At 48.1% G+C, this 19,453-nt stretch overlaps 1 protein-coding gene across 1 annotated transcript in view; it reads left to right on the top strand.

Annotated features, from left to right (window-relative positions):
* trim71 (tripartite motif containing 71, E3 ubiquitin protein ligase) overlaps positions 1–19,453 on the top strand; it is a 29,030-nt gene extending 9,577 nt beyond the window's left edge. The window contains exons 2-7 of the mRNA XM_056417368.1: positions 3,867–4,034; positions 8,727–8,861; positions 11,475–11,717; positions 11,803–12,300; positions 13,695–13,835; positions 14,074–19,453. Coding sequence (XP_056273343.1) covers positions 3,867–4,034; positions 8,727–8,861; positions 11,475–11,717; positions 11,803–12,300; positions 13,695–13,835; positions 14,074–14,646 — 1,758 coding nt within the window. The 3' untranslated portion in view covers positions 14,647–19,453. The remainder of the gene's footprint in view (positions 1–3,866; positions 4,035–8,726; positions 8,862–11,474; positions 11,718–11,802; positions 12,301–13,694; positions 13,836–14,073) is intronic.

Below are 19,453 nucleotides of genomic sequence, written 5' to 3'. Positions count from 1 at the left end.
ACAATTTAGTCAGCACGACACCACGCCCATCCCTCCCCCTTTCTTCTTCTTCTTCTTCTTTCTTTCTGGTGCGTCCTGGCATGCGTGAGGTGATCCGGCGTGTCCAGTGCACGGCATTGCCGTGAAATTCCTGTTTGTGTGTGTGAGGTAGCGCAGCTGTATATTTGGCTCGTGTGCGTTCGCCTCTCGTGAGTGTCGAGTGTGTGTTTGTCGTGAGTCACTCAAAGCTCAGGCGTGATGGGTGCTTAGAGGGAGTCGGATGAAGGCGACGAGTCGGGTGGGAGGAGGAGGAGGGGGGGGGGGAGCATCCTTCCATGAAGTCCTCTGGGAAGAGCTAGTATCCTGTGAGTCAATATTGACTGGCGTTCCAAGAGGCTGGGGGGGGGGGGGTTATGTAATCCACAAGCGTGTGTATGTGTGTGTGTTTTGAGTGAGTTGAGCTGGCGGCGGCGGCGGCAGATGTATAACCTCCAGGATATCAGACGCCTGTTGCAGCCCTTTTGTCGTATGATCTCGTTCTGTGTAATACGACTTCGGTGTTTTCAATAACGGGCGTCTGCTATTTTTTATTTTATTTTATCGTGCCACGTTTCCAGACGTGGACTGTAAACCGGAAATGCCATTCATAAGATGGCATTGATTTTCTGGACGATCCATACACAATCTAATCGGTCGTATTGATGTTCAAATTAACCGTTAATATGTTATCGTGTTTGCGTACTGTGGTGATATTTCAGCGTGAGAAACAAATAAAAGGAAGGTAGAAAAAACCTGCACCCCCCCCCCCCCCCCCCCGTAATCGGTTGACACAGTTTGTCGTTTGTGTTTATAGATCGGCAAACATCGTGATTGATCAATATGTTACAGTATGAAAGTTAGGATAACAAGTCCACACAGATGGGAAAACGTCTCCAAACCAAGCACACACACACAAATGAATGCGCACACGTACACAAATCTCACTGAAATCTCGTCTTCGACACGGCGCTGAAAAACAAAAACAAAATTTGCACAGCTTGTGAGAATCAGCCGCCGGAGAGACTTTTAGAGTTGATGGCGAGCTGTTTTTAAAGGTCGCGTCGAAGGTAACCCGCAAGTGGTGAAACCCTCGCCAGACGGCCGATGTTAGTTATTGTTACGGTTGTCGGGCGGCGGTGTTTTTGTATGTTTTCGCAACTTGTGGGTAACCATCCAGACGAGACCCCTTTGGGAATGTTAAAAAGGATAAAGGTTAAAGAAGGACGTCCAATAATTCTCATTCACAGAGGAGGGAGATTGTCCCCCAACGGGGGGGGGGGGGGGGTGGAGAGGACTTTTGAATTCGTCAATATTGGCAACCAGATTGCATGAGTAGTTCCTGCAACGCCCATTTTACTACCGCCACAACAATGGGCAGGTTGTGTGGTGGAAAACGACTGATTAACATTTCCCATTAGCGTTGCCCGAGGCTCGAGTCGAGGCAATTATGTTTAGTAGCCCAATATCAGTCGTCGCGTATGTGCCTGAAGGGCAATAAAATGAAATCAAAGACATCCTCTGTCCTTCACGGCTCGGTTCGGATGAAGGAGGAACTCCCCTAACGCATTTAAATGATGAGATTAGATTAAAGAACCCCCGTCCAGGAAGTGAGGGGGATCCGATCTCCAGGGCCCGGCAGACGCGGACGAGATCCGGCGATGCTTTTAAAATACGAGAGCCCGCCTCGTTCCGTAGCTCGGGCAGCGTGAGCGTCGGGCGAGGGGGCTCCCTTTTAATGTCACATCTGGCCGCGTTTCACGTGCACCGAATCCTACCCGGACTTTGCCGAAGAATCCGATCGATCGGTGACGCCGGTGAGATTGTGAGCCGGCCGTCGGGGTCTCGTCGGGGGCCGCGGCCGCCATTTAAAAGGCCGATCTGTCATCGTAACGAGATGGCTTTTTGGGATCGGCAGAATCGGGCTCCTCCTAATGAACAGGAGGTGCTCGACCTATCGGAGAGCAAGTCAATTTTTCTGTTTTTTTCCAATATCCGAACGGCTTCGTTTGATGAACCCCGGGAGGGGGGGGGGGGGGCTGCAGACCTCCGTCCTGGAACTAGGAGGGCAATCCATCCTGTCTTTGCCCCATCAATCTGCCTGTCCCTCGCCCTGGTGTCCATCATCGTCCGTCTCCACCTTCCTCCTCCTCCTCCACTCGAGCCCAGCAGCATTCCTTGCTTTTGTGTGTCGCGTCCCTCTGGAATTTAGGAGACCTCGATGGTGGGTGGGGGTCGGGGGGGGGGGGATGGGAGGAGTGGAAAGCATTGAGTGACGGAGGCGGGTGTAGCGGACGGGGTTCGGCAGAGAGAGAGAGAGACGCCAAGGAAAGAGCAAGAAGAAACAGGATGCTAGGGGAGTTTGAGGAGGAGGAAGTCCGATAAAGGGGGGGAGGAGGAGGTGTGTGTGTGTGTGTCTCATTAGATTATGCCGCTCCCTGGGGGGGGGGAACAGCCATTATTGATTGATTGCAGGCCCCTCCCCGACCACTCGGGTCTCCTGCTCTCGGAGGCCAATAATCTGGTGTCTCTTTGGGAGTTGATGGCTAGTGCATATTTCATTAGCCTTCCATTACAAACAATCGGCATCGGACAAGCGGTTTGAAGCTCGGTTTAGAGGAACAAAGGTTAAATTACATTTCTTTCCTTCCTATCCCGAGGGACTTAACATTTTTTTTTAAAAACTTGATCGGAGCTTCTTTTACTTTTCTTTATCAAATGAATATATACACACACACACACCTCTGCAAAGATAAGAGTGTACAATGTCGTTCCAGTAATAAAGTGGTTTGAGAGATGTGACCCCCCCCCCCCAGATGTTCAGGAGGAGTAGGGATCTAGTGTTTGTGGCCCTTCTGGTTCCTCCTCCTTCCTCAGAGAACCTCACATACCCTGAACAACCTGTTTATCATTCATGGTCTGTTCTCATTAATTAGAGAGAGAGAGTAATTAATGCTTTCATCCCGCTGGTTCATTTCAGGGTGAAACGCATTAGCGTTCTCTTTCCACGGAGGGGAGTGACCTTCATCTTTGTTTCCGCTTCATAAAAACCGCCGGCCGGCCACATTATCGCGAGGCCACAGGTCAATATCGGAACGCCGGGTAGGAGCGGCAGCCTGTCGGCGATCACGTTGTCGACGAGTAAACACATCCGCTGATAACGTGAGGTCAACATAAACAACGCTCGGGTCCCGGCGGGAAGTTGCGCCGCGTTCATGTGGCGTCGGGATAATCGGAAACTTTTTCTTTTTTTAAGTGGGGGGGAAATTCACACACGAATCCGAGCGACGACTCAGTGAAAAAAGATAGACGTTTTCCCAAATCAGGAAATGGGACGCTTCCCAAAACTGTAGCTGAATGTCGGATAGCGGGTCAAATTGTTATGATTTTAAAAGTTAAATTATTATTATTATTTTTATTTTCAACGTTCAATTTATTCTGTCGCTCTGACAAAATGTTTCTGATTTCTTTCTTCGGCATGAAGGGAAAAATAAAAATACAGCTGTTTGTTTTAGGGCTGCATGAAGCTGGTGTCACACACTTTAATGTACAACGTTTACACGTCCTTAGTCACTTAATTAATTTAATTATATAGCTATTCCAATTGCATTAAAGTCTAAATGGAAACTCATTTAAATACTTGAGTTAAAATGTCACGTGTAAAATATGAAGGCCTTCACATATCTTGTATAGGGTTCTTAAGTAATATAAAATAAAAAACATTTAACTACACACACACACAAGTGTGGCGGCTCAGAACGTTTTAGTTTCTGAAGTGTCGGAGAGATGATGATGATTTAAAAATGATTGACACAACTGATCCTTCCCTCGTTTGTTTTTTTCCTCCTCAGGTGTTCCTCTTCTTCTGTGAATCCTGCTCGGTGCCGATCTGTCGGGAGTGCAGCGTCGGCCGCCACGTGGGCCACACCTTCGTCTACCTGCAGGACGCCGTGCAGGACTGCAGGGCCATCACCATCCAGCTGCTGGCGGACGCTCAACAGGGACGTCAGGCCGTGCAGGTGAGACGGGGGCGGGACGGTGAAACGGCCTCGAGCGGTTTGTGCTTTAGTGCCGCAGCCGTGAGGCTAACCTATACCTGCGTTAAAATGCCACTTATTCTGGTGTATATATATATATTAATTTATATATATATATATTATGAGCCGTAGTCTCTGGTCCTATGACTGGACAATTGGGAATTATTCAATTTCCACTGAGCTTTTTTTTTAGCCTAGAAAACACAGATTTCCCTTTTTAGAAGATAAGAAGAATATTATATCTTAACCTCTTTTAATTGACATAATTTCACACCTGAATAAACTGAATTTAAAGCTGCAGGACAATTCGGTCACATTAAAACAAAAAATTCTTTTTTTATTCCCAGCCTTTATTTTACTTAAAATGAGAGAAAACTATGTGTGTGTGTAAAATCTCATTAATCCAGTTCAAATTGAAACTTGTAATAATAAATGTAGTTTAGATATTATTTAATTCAACTTCCTTTCTTTAATTCAACAGCTGTTGATGCGCAGCGCAAATGAGACATTATTCTAATGATCCGGAACATTTGCACGAGGAAATGCTCCCTAACTGGACCTCGTTGAATTTAAATTGAATGCCTGTCTCCTAGCGAGGAGAGCAGCTGTGTCCTCGCTAGGAGACGATCAGCTTGAACGTGTTTGAGAGTGACCAGTCCGGGGCTGCTGGGAAGCCCGAGGTTAAAGGTGTCCAGCTGGCCCTGAAGGGGTGTTTGTGTGTGTGTGTGTGTGTGTGGGTGGGTCACATGGGGTGAGGTCTGCCGGGGGCAGGGCTGAAGGTCAAAGGGGAGGAGTATGGTGGGGGGGAGGGGGGGGGAGGTATTTAAAGGATTTTCAGAGAATGGAAAACTACCCTCTTCTTTTTTTTTTTTTTTTTAAGAAGTAGAACACTCCTCCTCTTTTTCTGGCACTTACCCATCCAATCACTCAGTACCCCCACCTCTTACTCTCACTCCGACCCACCCACACACACACACACACACACACACTGTCTTCAATTACATAAGTATAGATTGGATGGCAGCTCCCTCTAACCCCTGTAGATTCCAGTCCACACAATGACGCATGAAGGAAGGATGTTTGATAACAACACACCACCGGCTAGTTGTGACGTCGTGCTCCATTTGAGCTGACGGTTTCAATTCATGAACAAAAGGGAGTCAACATTTAGTTTTTTATTCCAGCGAGTTATTTATCAAACAGGCCAGATAGTCGACGTCCACACTGAGCATCTGGGAGGTAAATATGATGTTCAGCACGATGCTGACGTGGAGCAGGAAATGTTCCCCACCCACAGAAGTGTTTCTCACAGGAACTCTGGGAAACACGCAGACCTGATCCTCCACCCTTTGTCCAGAGTTTTCCTTTTTTTCCTTCTTTTTTAACCTTTATTTAAACGGGTGCAACCCATTGAGATTAAAAATCTCTATTTTCCAGTGTGACCTGGACGAGACGGGCAACACGTGAAACGCAAACCGTAGTCGTAAACAAAAAACACAGAACAAGACGAGTTAAAAGAAACTACGCAGAGACGGTGACGTAACCGAGTTAATTTAAGAAACATTTACATTTTTGGGGACCTGCCTCCATCACGATCAGTTCTTTACATTTTTAAATGACTCTGCAACATATTCCAGGATGACGGTGCAGACAACACAAAAGCCCTTTTTACCCATTTCCGTTCTGGCAAACATCCCCCCCCCCTCCAAAAAAAAGGAGATTTCCCGTGTCGGACATGTTCTCTCCGACTTGGAATACGCCGTAGCGCACGTGGGAGGCGGGGCTTGAGGCCGGGCTACGCCGAGGTCACGTGCACCGGGTTTGTCATTTGCTCGTTTACAGCGGCGTCTCTCGCTCTTCCTCGAGCTCCTCGGACGTCCAGATGAGTCCAGGCTTGTTTTAGGACATCCGAAATGCAAAGAACCTGCGGTCGTTTCGCTAAAATCCAATGTTGACCTGATGCTCTGCAGTTTCACACAGAGGGGAGCGCCATGGAGGCACGTCGGCCCCTCACGCGCCGTGCGCTATCTCCTCGGCAGCGCTTGACCTTCTGCGTGTCACACTCTGTCTGCCGATGGTCGGGTACTTGTGTCGCTCTGGGTGTTCTTCACGTCCCGAGATATCTCTCCAAACGCAGATCTGCTCCGATTAACGCCAGATCGGGCCATATGTTGTTGTTTTTTAATGGCCGCCACAGAATCTACATATTCTTGACCGGTGTGAGTCCAAAACAACTCCAATCATTTATTTAAATGAATGATAAGCACCCGGGATCAGTGCCGCTGAGTCATGAGCAACACCACCGACCATCTGGCAGGACATCACAGGTTTGTCCATTTTGTCCCAGGTCACCACGGGGGATAAATGCTGAAGCCAGATAATGTGTTCACACACACACACACACACACACGCGCTCACACACACACACACATGCACACACACACACGCGCTCACACACACACACACACGCGCACGCTCGTCCCCTGAGGTAGGAAATTTCCGCCCACTCCACACACATTATCTCCCCTGACCTCCGACCCCGGGCTTGTGACCTCCCGGGTTGGCCGGAGCGCCTGCTCTCTGCGGCCTGATTGGTCAGTTTGACCCTCTTTGTGTCCCAAGCTGTGCTCTTCTGGGAATGTTTAGGGGACGGACGTGAAAGAGATCAGACGGAGACACAGAGAGATGGAGGGGGGAGATTGTGAGACCGAGAGGCCGGGGACACGACATTTAAAGTGTGAAAAAAAAAAGAAGAGGGACCGAGCTGGAGAGGGAGGCAAAGAAGACAAAGTAGAACAATAATGGAGAAAAAAGAACAACATAAAGACCACTGGAGAAAGGCGGTGGCTTTTAGATTTTACCCGGCCTCCTTCCTCCCGATGTATTGATAACTCCCCCGATTCTTCCAGCATCGCTGTACCCTTTGGGGGCCTGATTTTTTTTTTACTCTTTAGCTGCCCACCTCAAATGGCCAGACGAAAGAGAAAAGAGTCCTGCTGCCAGGCTTTGTTCTTGCAGGGGTGTAGTGTGTGTGTGTGTGTGTGTGGGGGGTGGTGGTCGGCGTCTCAAGACGGGGGTTGCAGATCATGACCTGTAGAGGTTTAGGTGACCTTTGATCTCGGCGGCTGATATCACAAAGAAGGCCTTATCCCACCTCCCCGTCGTCCCTGTGAGGTCCGGTTCACTCCGTGACCTCCCCGGAAAATGCCAGAGGAAAAGCCAGATAAAACGCAGCGGGGGAAGGGAGGGAGACAAAGGGCGAAACGGGCATTTAGCCCAAATTGTGGGTTGTAAAAGCTCAAACCCTTAAGTAAGCCATACAGTCGCCTCTCAGTGCCTGTAGTTATCACGGCAATTAAGAGACTTTGTGTCCTCATTGAATGTACGGAAGTCCCGCTGATTCAATTCTGCATAGTTAAGAGGTTCCGGGTGTCTTGCTCAGATCATATATCTTCACTATTTTATTTTTAAAATATATATATTATAATATATATATACTATTATTATTATATATGTATGTAACTATGTGTGTGTATATATATATATATATATTATATAGTATTTTATAAAATATATATATATACAAGTGTGTGTATATACACTACCGTTCAAAAGTTTGTGGTCATCCAGACAATTTTGTGTCTTCCATGAAAACTCACTTTTATTTATCAAATGAATTGAAAATTTAATAGAAAATATAGTCAAGACATTGACAAGGTTAGAAATAATGATTAATATTTGAAGTATTAATTTTGTTCTTCAAGCTCAAAGGAAGGCCAGTTGTATAGCTTATATCGCCAGCATAACTGTTTTCAGCTGTGCTAACATAATTGCACAAGGGTTTTCTAATCAGACATTAGTCTTCTAAGGCGATTAGCAAACACAATGTACCATTAGAACACTGGAGTGATAGTTGATGGAAATGGGCCTCTATACACCTCTGGAGATATTTCATTAGAAACCAGACGTTTCCACCTAGAATAGTCATTTACCACATTAACAATGTATAGTGTGTATTTTTGATTAATGTTATCTTAATTGAAAAAACAGTGCTTTTCTTTGAAAAATAAAGACATTTCTAAGTGACCCCAAACTTTTGAACGGTAGTGTATATATATATATATAAAACATCTTTTACAATAATTTTTTTTGAAATAACAATATATCTTTTATTTTATTTTAGGAAATCTAAACATTCCTTTTCTTTTTTTTTCGTATCAAATGTACCAAACAACTTGGTGTTCGATAAAGAACTTTGAAATGCAGTGCCGGCTTCAAACATCAGGGCTGAGTCCAGCAGGAAGTAGCTCCGTTCTGTGGAGGAACTTCCTGTTCCTGACCCGGGTTTCCTTTCCCCTCTCAATGAACCGCCCGGCGTGAGAGGAACGGTTCACAAAAACTGAGCAGGTGTTGGTGCACTCACTTGCCAGGAAGATGTTACTGCCGGTTTCCTCTTCTTTTGTTTTTGGTGTGTGTGTTTCCTGGCCCTCTGCATCCTGCTTCTGCATCCCATCCCCAGTAATAAAACCAGACTAGGCGACTGCCCGTGTGTGTGTGTGTGTGTTGTGTGTGTTGAGCATTTAGACATTCCTGTCCGGTCACTTTTCATCCTCCCCTTCTTTCTTTCTTTCTTCGATCTCGCCGTGATCACGTGGTCGTGTTCTGTTTCCTCAGCTCAGCATGGAGAAGGTCCAGGCCATGGCGGAGCAGGTGGAGATCAAAGCCAAGGTGGTGCAGACGGAGGTGAAGGCCCTGGTGCTCCGACACAAGAAGGCGCTGGAGGAGAGGGAGTGTGAACTACTGTGGAAGGTGAGCTCTCCCAGAACAACGTGGTGCTTTTCTTGTCCGTAACAATAAAAGCTATTGTCACGTAACAAAAGAAAGACAAGAAAGCATGCTTATTGTCCCATAAGCATGCTTTCTTTGCTTTCTTTTTTTACAGAGCACGTATGCGTCTTGTCAGGGCTGATTAATTTGAATAGTTAAAGCTAAACAAATCCAAGGGGCCAGTTGTTAACCCGGCAGTTTGGCCCCTGCAGCCTGTCCTACGCGGGGCCCCTCAGGGCCTCCCTGGTTTACGGTTAGCCAGATAACCAGTGAAAGAACAGAGGCCCCTCACCCCACACGGCTAAACATGTTGCCAAACCCAAAACCCGCTGGTGATAAATGATTAACCACGTGAGGAGGAGACTGTACTGGATGCACAGGGCTCTAATATACACACACACACACACACACACACACACAACGCACAAAATCAAACGGCCGAAACCAGAGAGTAAGATCCGGACTTTGGCTCGACTCGAAACATTCTCATTTTTACAGCGAACCACCACTAAACCCCATTTCAATGCAGTGACATCACAGATTAATATTTGATCGGCGTCCCGCTCCGTGGCTGACGGCCGCGTTGGAGACGCCTCGGCTCTGATTGATGGTTTTTTTCTAATTTTTTTTTTGTTCCTCGGGGCGCGCCGTGGAATCTTGCAAATGCAATTCGAAGCAGTAAAAGTCGGAGGCAGCGGAGCCAGATCTGTGTCTGCCTCACGCACGACTCTCAGGATCTGGAGACGGTTTGAGCAAAATTTGCTAAAATAAATACTGCAGCTTCAAGTCATTTGCACGGTTGTTTAAACAAAGGGAGTGATGTGAGGAAGGCGTGTTTGAAAGGGTTAATGAATGAATGAATGGAGCGTAATCTGTCGGGCCCTTTGCCCAATATAATGGCTCGAGGTCATTTCTGGCCCATAAATGTGCGATAGCCGTCCTCGGCTGCAGAACGTCTTACAAGCCGAAGCCGCTCAACGACCTCCTGGATCGTAACGTTTGGAAGTTCTCTCATCGAAGTCCCTCCGGATCCTTTTTTTTCTGCTCCGTGAAAGACGTCCGGACGCCTCCAGAGAGTCGTACTCTCAACCCGAGGGAGGAACCCAAAAACGTAGATATCATCAGGAAGCCCGAGCGCTGGCTCTTTGTCCCCCGCCGACTAAAAAGCGGAACTCGAGTCTCTCAGATGCAAATTGCAGTTCCACTTGCGGCGGGGGGGGTCAACAAAAGACCCTCCTCACTTTGGGGCTCTTTGTTTCTCCCGCGGTGCCTCCCTTCTATCACAAGAGCAGAGAGGCGGTCGGGCTATTGTGTCGCACTCTTTTTGTTTAGCTGCCGGTAAGTAAGAGCCCGATCGTAGCTCCTCCCACTCTGACACCCTCCTTTTTTTCGGAACCTCATCCGGCGTCTCGCGCCAACCGGAAATGATTCGTGGTTTAAGTGACGCTCACGTTCGTTTGGTTTTTTTCCCTCCACAATTACATGTCATTTAGCTGACGCTTTTATCCAAAGAGACTTACAATCATACACCGTAGACGCGGCTACAGGGAACAATTCAGGGTTAAGTGTCTTGCTCAAGGACACATCGACTAGGGCGGGGATTGAACCTCCAACCCCCTGATTGAAAGACGGACCTGCTACCCACTGACCCACATGACGCCACAATGAGCCGAAAGAATCCGTAGCGCCGTCGTCTCTCCTCCAGCTGTACAGGTGTCTCTGTCGTCTTATTTACTTCTGTTGCGTTGTTCACGAAGAAAGAAACTCGTTGACGGGTTAACAAATGTTATGTGATGCACTAAAAACAACTTTTTCATAGTTTAAGAATTACAACGAAGGAAATGATAATAATGATGACGATAGTAAATATTTGTATGGCACAGAATAAGTGTCAGAAACTAATTCATTGTAAAATAAAGACAGGAAATGGAAGACAGGATGGACAATAAAACTTCAAAATCATATTTCAATCTGTACCCATGTCTGCAGCATCAGAAGGTTTCATTCTCTCCTATCTTTCCCACACAGTGGTGCAGCTTTGTGTATTTAAGGTTTAATCTCTCAATATTTCACCTCCAGTGCGTTAGAATTAAAATAAGTTTGTTTTTAACGGCAATTCGTTCACTCGGGTTGAATTTCTTCTGATTCTCGTAGAGACGAAAATAATCTGGAGCAATGCAGATAATATTCATATTCACTGCTAGTCATGGAGTCCTGTTTATTATACAGGAATAAACATCTCTTCCTTGCTCTTTAATATCTTCTTCTCTTGGCTTTTCAGCCCTTGGCTGCCATCTTGTGGGCTGACTTGCAAACATAAATACAGTAAAACTCAAAAGAATGATTTAACTCTGGGTAGCCTTAATTTGGAGCCCTAACGTTGTATTAAAACCACCAGCAGAGTGCTCTTTGAAACGTTGTTGTCATGTAATTGTTGTTCTATATTGTTTATAGAGGTGAAGTTACTTCCGGTTTCCCCCATGAGACTTTATTTTATATCATATGTAGGAGTAGTCAGTGGTGAGATGAATATTCCCACGAATAACAAATCTGATGTATTCGTCAATGTTAAAAAGCTCATCTCCTCCCTTCCAGGTGGAGAAGATCCGTAAGGTGAAGGCCAAGTCTCTGTACCTGCAGGTGGAGAAGCTCCACCAGAGTCTGACCAAGCTGGACAGCACCATCGCGGCCGTCAGCCAGGTGCTGGACGAGGGCCGCCACCTGGACGTGCTGCTGGCCCGGGAGCGCATGCTCACCCAGATCCACGAGCTCAAGGCCCTGAGAGGCCTGCTGCAGGCGCAGGAGGACGACCGCTTCATGTTCACGCCGCCGGACCAGGTGGGTTGGGCCCCCCGGGGTCAGAAACACACACGCGTGACATCGTGACACCGTGAATTCACAGTTCACATGTGTTGCATCACAGGCTCTGTGCGTCGCCGTCCAGTCCATGGGCCTCATCAGCAGCGGCGCCTTCGCCCCGGTCACCAAAGCCCACGGCGAGGGTCTGAAGGTGGCGCTCCGCGGCAAGCCCGCCTCCTTCACCGTGATCGGCTACGACCACGACGGCGAGCCGCGCCTCTCCGGCGGCGACGCGGTGTCGGCGGTCGTCATGTCGGTGACGGACGGGAACCTGTCGGTCGCCGAGGTCACGGACCACCAGAACGGCTCGTACACCGTCGGCTACCTGCCCAAGTGCGAGGGGGAGCACCTGGTGTCGGCGCTGGTGTGCAACCAGCACATCCAGGGCAGCCCCTTCAAGGTCATGGTGAAGTCGAGGCGGAGCTACGGCGCCCTGGGCAACCAGGTGTCGTCCTTCGGCAGCGAGGGCGAGGGCGACGGCCAGCTGTGTCGGCCCTGGGGCGTCAGCGTGGACAAGGAGGGCTACGTGGTCGTGGCCGACCGCAGCAACAACCGCATACAGGTAGGGCGCCGCCTCCCTCCCGCTCGCCACCCCGGGACTCTCGTAAACGCAGCTGCCGGTTACTGATGTCAGAACGAGTCTTCGTGCGTCTCGATGATGTCGCTTCGCTGCGTGTTTATGACCGCGTGTGTTTCCGAGTGAACTGTAAAATGTAAAAAAAATGAGAAGAGGCTGGTGGGCGTGGCTTGGGTTTGCTTCGATTTCTTTCAAAATGGCGGCGAGGTCTTAAAAAAACGAAACTTCTCGCCTCTGATTGGTACATTTTTTTTGTGGGTTTATTCCAGCAAATACCATTTAGCCATCGAGTAAACTGCATTTCTGTTGGTGTTTAACGGTTTGAGCAAATGTGATGGGAAAATACGTTATCTTTTGTAAAAGTTTCCAATTGCAGACAATCCAGACTCGCTCTCGCTCTCGCTCTCTCTCTCTCTCTCTCTCTCTCTCTCTGTTTTTCTCTCTGTGTGTCTGTCTCTCTCTCTCTCTCTCTCTCTCTGTGTCTCTCTCTCTCTCTCTCTGTGTCTCTCGCTCTCTGTGTCTCTCTCTCTCTCTCTCTCTGTGTCTCTCGCTCTCTATGTCTCTCTCTCTCTCTGTGTCTCTCTCTGTGTCTCTCTCTCTCTCTCTCTCTGTGTCTGTCTCTGTTTCTCTCTCTGTCTCTCTCAATCTCTCTCTGTGTCTGTCTCTCTCTCTCTGTCTCTCTCTCTGTGTGTCTCTCTCTCTCAATCTCTCTCTGTGTCTGTCTCTCTCTCTCTGTGTCTGTCTCTCTCTCTCTGTGTCTGTCTCTCTCTCTCTCTCTCTCTGTGTGTGTCTCTCTCTCTGTGTCTCTCTCTCTCTCTCTCTGTGTCTGTCTCTCTCTCTCTCGCTCTCTGTGTCTCTCTCTCTCTCTCTCTGTGTCTCTCTCTCTCTCTCTCTGTGTGTCTGTCTGTCTCTCTATGTCTCTCTCTCTCTCTCCCCCCCCCCCCCCCCCCGTCGTCTCCACTGAACACACATCTGAAGTTGCATTTAGAGTGGTTGTACGTCGTTTATCATCCACTCATCGGCCACTCGCCAACTTCACACTGTTGATTTCCGTGTCGACATGTTTACGTAGCGGAGAGTCTGCTTAGCTAACTTTCTGTTCAAATGGTGAAACACACACACACACACACACACTTTCATACACCATCATTACTGTGACGTCTCGTCACTAAAAGGTTGTTTTAGTGACGAAACGCTGGAAATGGAAAACCAGCGACGTGTCATTAGAAAAGAATGGACGACATTTTGTGCTGAAGTGATTCTCGCGTGTGTCTCTGCACGGTGAAGCGAATCGCTGTGTGTGTGTGTGACTGTGTGTGTGCGGGTGAACTAAAGGCGAGAGCTTCACAGGACTGTGGGTTGTTGTTCTCCCTCGTTAGATATTCAAGCCCTGCGGCGCCTTCCACCACAAGTTCGGCTCTCTGGGTTCTCGGCCGGGTCAGTTCGACCGTCCGGCGGGGGTCGCCTGCGACGGCCAGAGACGAGTCATCGTGGCCGATAAGGACAACCACCGCGTGCAGGTAGGAAAACCAACGCGTCGCCACGGAGTACGTACTCTCTGTGCAGGACTGTTTTCCACAGGAGGAGGAGGAGAAGAAGAAGAAGAAAGAAAGTACTCTTAGTTTTAGCTCACACGCGCACACACACACACGCACACACACACACACGCGCGTATGTAAACGCTCAGCTCCTCGTGCTTACTCTCTCCGCTGCAGATGTAAACACGGCGGGCCCTGAGCCATTTGCTTTGTCTGACAGGTGTTTACCTTCGAGGGCCAGTTCCTGCTGAAGTTCGGGGAGAAGGGAACCAAGAACGGTCAGTTCAACTACCCGTGGGACGTGGCCGTCAACTCCGAGGGCAAGATCCTGGTGTCGGACACCCGGAACCACCGCGTGCAGCTCTTCGGCCCCGACGGCGCCTTCCTCAACAAGTACGGCTTCGAGGGCGCCCTGTGGAAACACTTTGACTCCCCGAGGGGCGTGGCCTTCAACCACGAGGACCACCTGGTGGTGACCGACTTCAACAACCACCGGCTGCTGGTCATCCGGCCCGACTGCCAGTCGGCCCGCTTCCTGGGCTCCGAGGGCACCGGCGACGGGCAGTTCCTGCGGCCCCAGGGCGTCGCCGTGGACCAGGAGAACCGCATCGTCGTGGCCGACTCGCGCAACCACCGCGTCCAGGTGTTCGAGCCCAACGGGAACTTCTTATGCAAATTCGGCACGCAGGGGAACGGCTTCGGGCAGATGGACCGCCCCTCCGGCGTCGCCGTGACGCCCGACGGCGTCATCGTGGTCGTCGACTTTGGGAATAATCGCATCCTCAAGTTCTAAAAAAAAAAAAAGAAAAATGTTGTTTTTCTTTTTGTTGTTGCATTCCCCCCCGTTTGCCCTTTTGCAGTTTTCTCGAAGGAAACGGGGGCGAGAGAATATGAATCGACAGACGCGACGCGAGGCGAGTTCGGAGAGGGTTGAGAGCGCGTCGAAGAGAAGGGAAATTAAAAGTATAGATTTTTAGTTTTCATCTTCCATCGCCGTATTCCCAATCAGATATCTGAGCGTAACCACGGGGACCTCGACACACCGATAATCAATAACGAAGCCATGTTTCCCTTCCTCGGTCTCAGCTGCTCTGAATCCTCTCTGCAAACTCTCCTCCGTTATCCATCTCAGGGATTTTTTCACTTTTTCTTCTCTCACGCCCCTCTGCTCCACACCTACCTCATTTCGCTCTTTTATGAATGTACTCGCAGCCGCCGAGCAGAGGTTTAGTCCGTGAAGTTTGACGAAGAAGAAAAAAAAAAGTCTACCTCCTATACTTTTTGTTATTTAAAAAAGAGACGCAAAAAAAAAAGACCAAAAAGAAAGTAATAATAGACCTGTCGGTTGATATTTGCACAGGATGAAAAGAAATTCTTGCTGTGCATTTAAATATTTTTTGTAATTTTTTTTTTTTAAATATGAGTTGAAACCTCCTGAATGTTGTTGCTGAGACGATGCTCAGATCATGTGTCCTTCGCTAGGAGAGGAAACTAGGAGACTCGGGTACAGCCGTGTCCCCTCGTCCACGTCTTTGTGCGTCGGCCTGTTGTCTCGGGGTCGTGGTTAAAAGAAGAGCGCCACGCCAAACCAGATGGAATCGAGACGCCGCTCTAGCTTTACTGGCGAACGCTGATTTGACGAAGAAATATCCAAAAATTATCCCTAAAATAAGTTGCCCTCTAAGAAACTATCATCCATAATGAGACGGCCTGTGTCGAAGAATGCAAGGAGAGCAGCGCCGCTGCCTCTGAAAAAAGGGGAGGAGCCACCCACCAGAGGATTTTGGTGATGGAATTTTTCCACGAGCGATCCTCACGTAGAGATGTAATCATTTAATGGAATGACGCCCCTTTGTTGACGAGGCATGCTGTGTGACAAAAGCCTCACGAGTAGACCCCCGACCCCAATGTGGCCGTCCAGAGGACATTAACGACATCGAATTGAAGGCCTGACATTACAATCCTCTTTGGATTTTAGATGGGTGGTTGAAAGCCACGCCCCCTCGGCTCCCAGGGCCTGGGGGGGGGGGGTTAGTCCAATGAGAGAGGGGGTGTGATCACTAAGCCCCGCCCTATTTATTGACTGAGCGCTAGGCTAGGAGACCGCTTCCTCTAAAGATGGAGGTCTGTAGACCGACTTCTGGAGTCCAACCAAAGTTAGAATCTCTGCACAAACTGTGGATTTGGAGATTTTTTTAAAGAAACTTAAATAAAAATGAAATTTAGAAAAAGCAACAACAAAAATTAAAAATTCAGAAATAATCATTGTTGCTGGGAGTTGAGTTCCCGTGTCCGTGTGGCCCGGGTCCTCTCGCATCCCACGACCTGTTGCAGAGATGTTCTTGTGTAGAGAAGCTCCACACACACACACACACACACACATTTCGCTGTTAGGCTCCACGTAGCATCTGGCTTTCGCCTTCGCATCCCAATCTAATTAATTTACCGTGGACACTACTAACTCTTTGTGGTGGACGCATGGCGGGGGTTTTGAACCCCCCCCCCCTTTTTTCCCGTTTGCCCCTTTTTTGTTGTTGTTGTTCATTCCGCGTTCCACCGGAAGCACTCGACGACGACGCGTTTCCCTCGGCCGAGAGCAACGAATCTCCTCCCGGGACCTAAGAAACGTCTCACCGACGGGCCCTTCACCTGTGAGGGGGGGGCCCGTCTGCACACGACCCGGATCCACGCGGTCACGTCTCAGACTCGGTCTCGCTTTTTTTTTTTTTTTTTTTTTTTTATGACCTTTTTTCCTCGTATATATATACCTCGTCTCCTGAATACCTCAAGTGTGTCACTCACAGCTACTGTGCAGATAGAAACTCAAATACCTCGACTTGTTACACATTCTGAATACCTCATTTTTACTCTTTAAAAAAAAAAAACATTTTATTTAAGCATATACCTCGTTGGATATTTATGCATTCACGGATATACCTCATTCTTTGAATCGTCTCGTGTTACAGTGCAGTACGTGTCCCCCGCAGCTCGAGGACCAAAGATCATGGTACTGTCCGGAAGGGAAGTAACATTTTTATTTTGTTTTTGGGAGTCACCCCTCCATCTTGCAGCCCCCCCCCCCCCCTCTTCTGGTTGGTTGAATCTACTGTAAAGTGTCCGGTGAACTCTGCCTTTTATCGTCAAGAAACCAAATATTTCAGATGAAAGCATTGTGCCAAAAAATAAAAAAAGAAGATCCGCGAGAGGTTCTGTGCCAATTGGGGGTCGGCGCCACCGGACCCTCGGACCACGGATGCAAAAACGTGAAATCGGAGCCGCCGAGGACGACTCCTCTCTCGCTCTCTCTCTTTCCGATTGATGCACTCAAGAGGGCTGGGCCCGATGTATCTTTACCTCATAACGACGGAACGAACGAGCAGCTTCCACTTGTACTTTCCAGCCGTGCACAAAGGGTGAGGGCGAGGGGGCGTGGCCTCTCTTAAAGAGACGAGAACTTCACGAATCCGCCTTAACGCTACACGTATTACCTCCGGGATTTTTTTCAGCACAAGTTACCGATTTATATATCTCCGTGTGGGTTTTTGTCGGCGTGGGACCTCGAGACGAGTCTAAACTCAATCATTCTGCGGCGGCTTGAGCGGCAAAGAAAACGGCGTGCGGCGTCGGATCGACGGCGCGGTTCCTTATTATTCTTTCGGCGGAGCCGTCGGCACATTGACGGCGAGCCGGTTTGATTCCACGGACCCAGCGGGCTTTTTGAACTCGGCGCCTAGTTTTAACCGATGAGATTGTCGATTTTTTTTGGTGCTCTTTTTTGTCGCTTTTCAGTATTACTCTGAAACGTTTCATTCATCTGTTTTTTTCGTCTTTTTTAAAATGTTCATTTATTAAAGTTGCAGAATTCTATCTTTAAGATCCTTAGATCTTCGCTCTTAAAGAGGGAAAAGAAATGTATTTTAAACTTCTTTTTGGGGTTTTTTTTTCTTCATTTTGTTGCATGCTTTAAAAAGTCTGTTATATCGACGTCTCTCAGATAGGTGTTGAAAAAAAAACTCAGATGGGGTAGGGGACGATTGGGATGGGATGGTTTTTTTACCAAAATATATACCCAAAGGTGTGTGTGTGTTAGGATTGCGTTGGATGGGCTTAACCTTTGACCTTTGCGATTGTATTTCCTGTTCTTGAGTCTCTGCAGAGCACAACCTGCTCAGCCAGCGCAGGAACCAGTGAGGGCAGATTTTTCTTCCTGGCGTGCCCCTCCACCGTTAGTGCTGACTCGACTTAAATCTCCCTCCTCGTCCACGTGGCTCGACGTCTTAACGCATCGTCCGCTCACGCTCGAGCTCGAGGTACCTCCTCACCTGTCGTGAGTCTGTGAGGAGCAGCACACGCACGCAAGCAACCGGCTTCCTCCCTCTTCTTCTCATAGGAAACGGGGGGGAGTGCGGCGATGGCTGCTGAGCACGTTATCGGTCGACTGCACTCCTGTTCGCTGTTTTTTTTTTTTTTTTGGGGCCCCTTTGGTTTTTTTTCCTCTTATTTTTTGGTTCACCATTTTTATTGCTGGCCTCTCGCAGCTTTAAGAGAATAAGCAAAGCTGCACCAGGTGACGTGTGCAAAGGTCGTAGACCTCCTTTTTAAAATGATTGTGTACTCTAAAGACGGACGGAAAAAAAAAAGTTGGAAAATTTAGAAAGGAAAAAAATATATAAAACTCAGGTAGTTCTCAGCAGCCCTGCCCTGCAGGTGTCTCATTGAAACGTGTCCCGTAGTGATGTAGTAGTGCCCCCCCCCTCTCTTCTTCTTGTTATGAACTCTCAGTACTAGTCTAATTCTTTTTGTGTGCTCATTTACATATTATAAAACAATTTATTTCTAAATCTGAAATGATGCTTTCGATTAGTTTCTCCTCTGATTTAAAATTATTTTTTTTGGTGCCAATTTTTTTCTTTTTTCTTTTACAAAATAAAAAAAAGTACAAATGCTTACACACAAGCGCCACTTGATGCTCATCGGCCCTTTTAGAATGTATTTTGTGAAGAAAAAGGTCACATGGGGATCATGTTGACGCTCGACCGCTACACAACCAGCTGCTGGGACGACGCACAACACACGCATTCGGGGTTAAATGTTCCACGCCGGCGACACCGCGGCCGTTTCTCTAAGCCAGCTCCAACATGGCGTCCAAAGCTCTATTGTTGTTGTGTCCAGTTCTCCCGGCAGCCGGTTGTGTGCGGACGTGTTGTGTTTGTGCGCTGCATCTGTGTTTGTTGAGCAGAGATCCACTGAATGTATCCTCCTGACAGTCCAAGAGGCAGATGGCGACCAGGGTGGCCTGCTGAGTTTAGATGGTTGCTGCTGGCGCTTCCTCATCCAGGCTGTGTGTGTGTGTGTGTGTGTGTGTGTCTGTGTGTGTGTGTGTGATTGAGTCCAACCTTGTCTCCCTCTGAACACACACTCACACTTCCTGCTGAGTTCAAGTGCAGATGTCAGGTCTTTAGTCTAAATAAGGCGGAGGAGACTGTAATATATTGGCCCCCTGCTGCTCTCTGTGCTCTGTGGACTTTAAACATTTCCTATGCAGTTTTTTTTTTTTTTTTTTTGTTTACACTTAAATAAAGTTGTATTTCTTTTTGACT

Source organism: Pseudoliparis swirei, chromosome 1 (genome assembly GCF_029220125.1).
Source record: "Pseudoliparis swirei isolate HS2019 ecotype Mariana Trench chromosome 1, NWPU_hadal_v1, whole genome shotgun sequence".
Taxonomy (NCBI): Eukaryota; Metazoa; Chordata; class Actinopteri; order Perciformes; family Liparidae; genus Pseudoliparis; species Pseudoliparis swirei.
The sequence above is the reverse complement of the archived record's forward strand: the minus strand, read 5'-3'. Positions and strand labels throughout refer to the sequence as shown.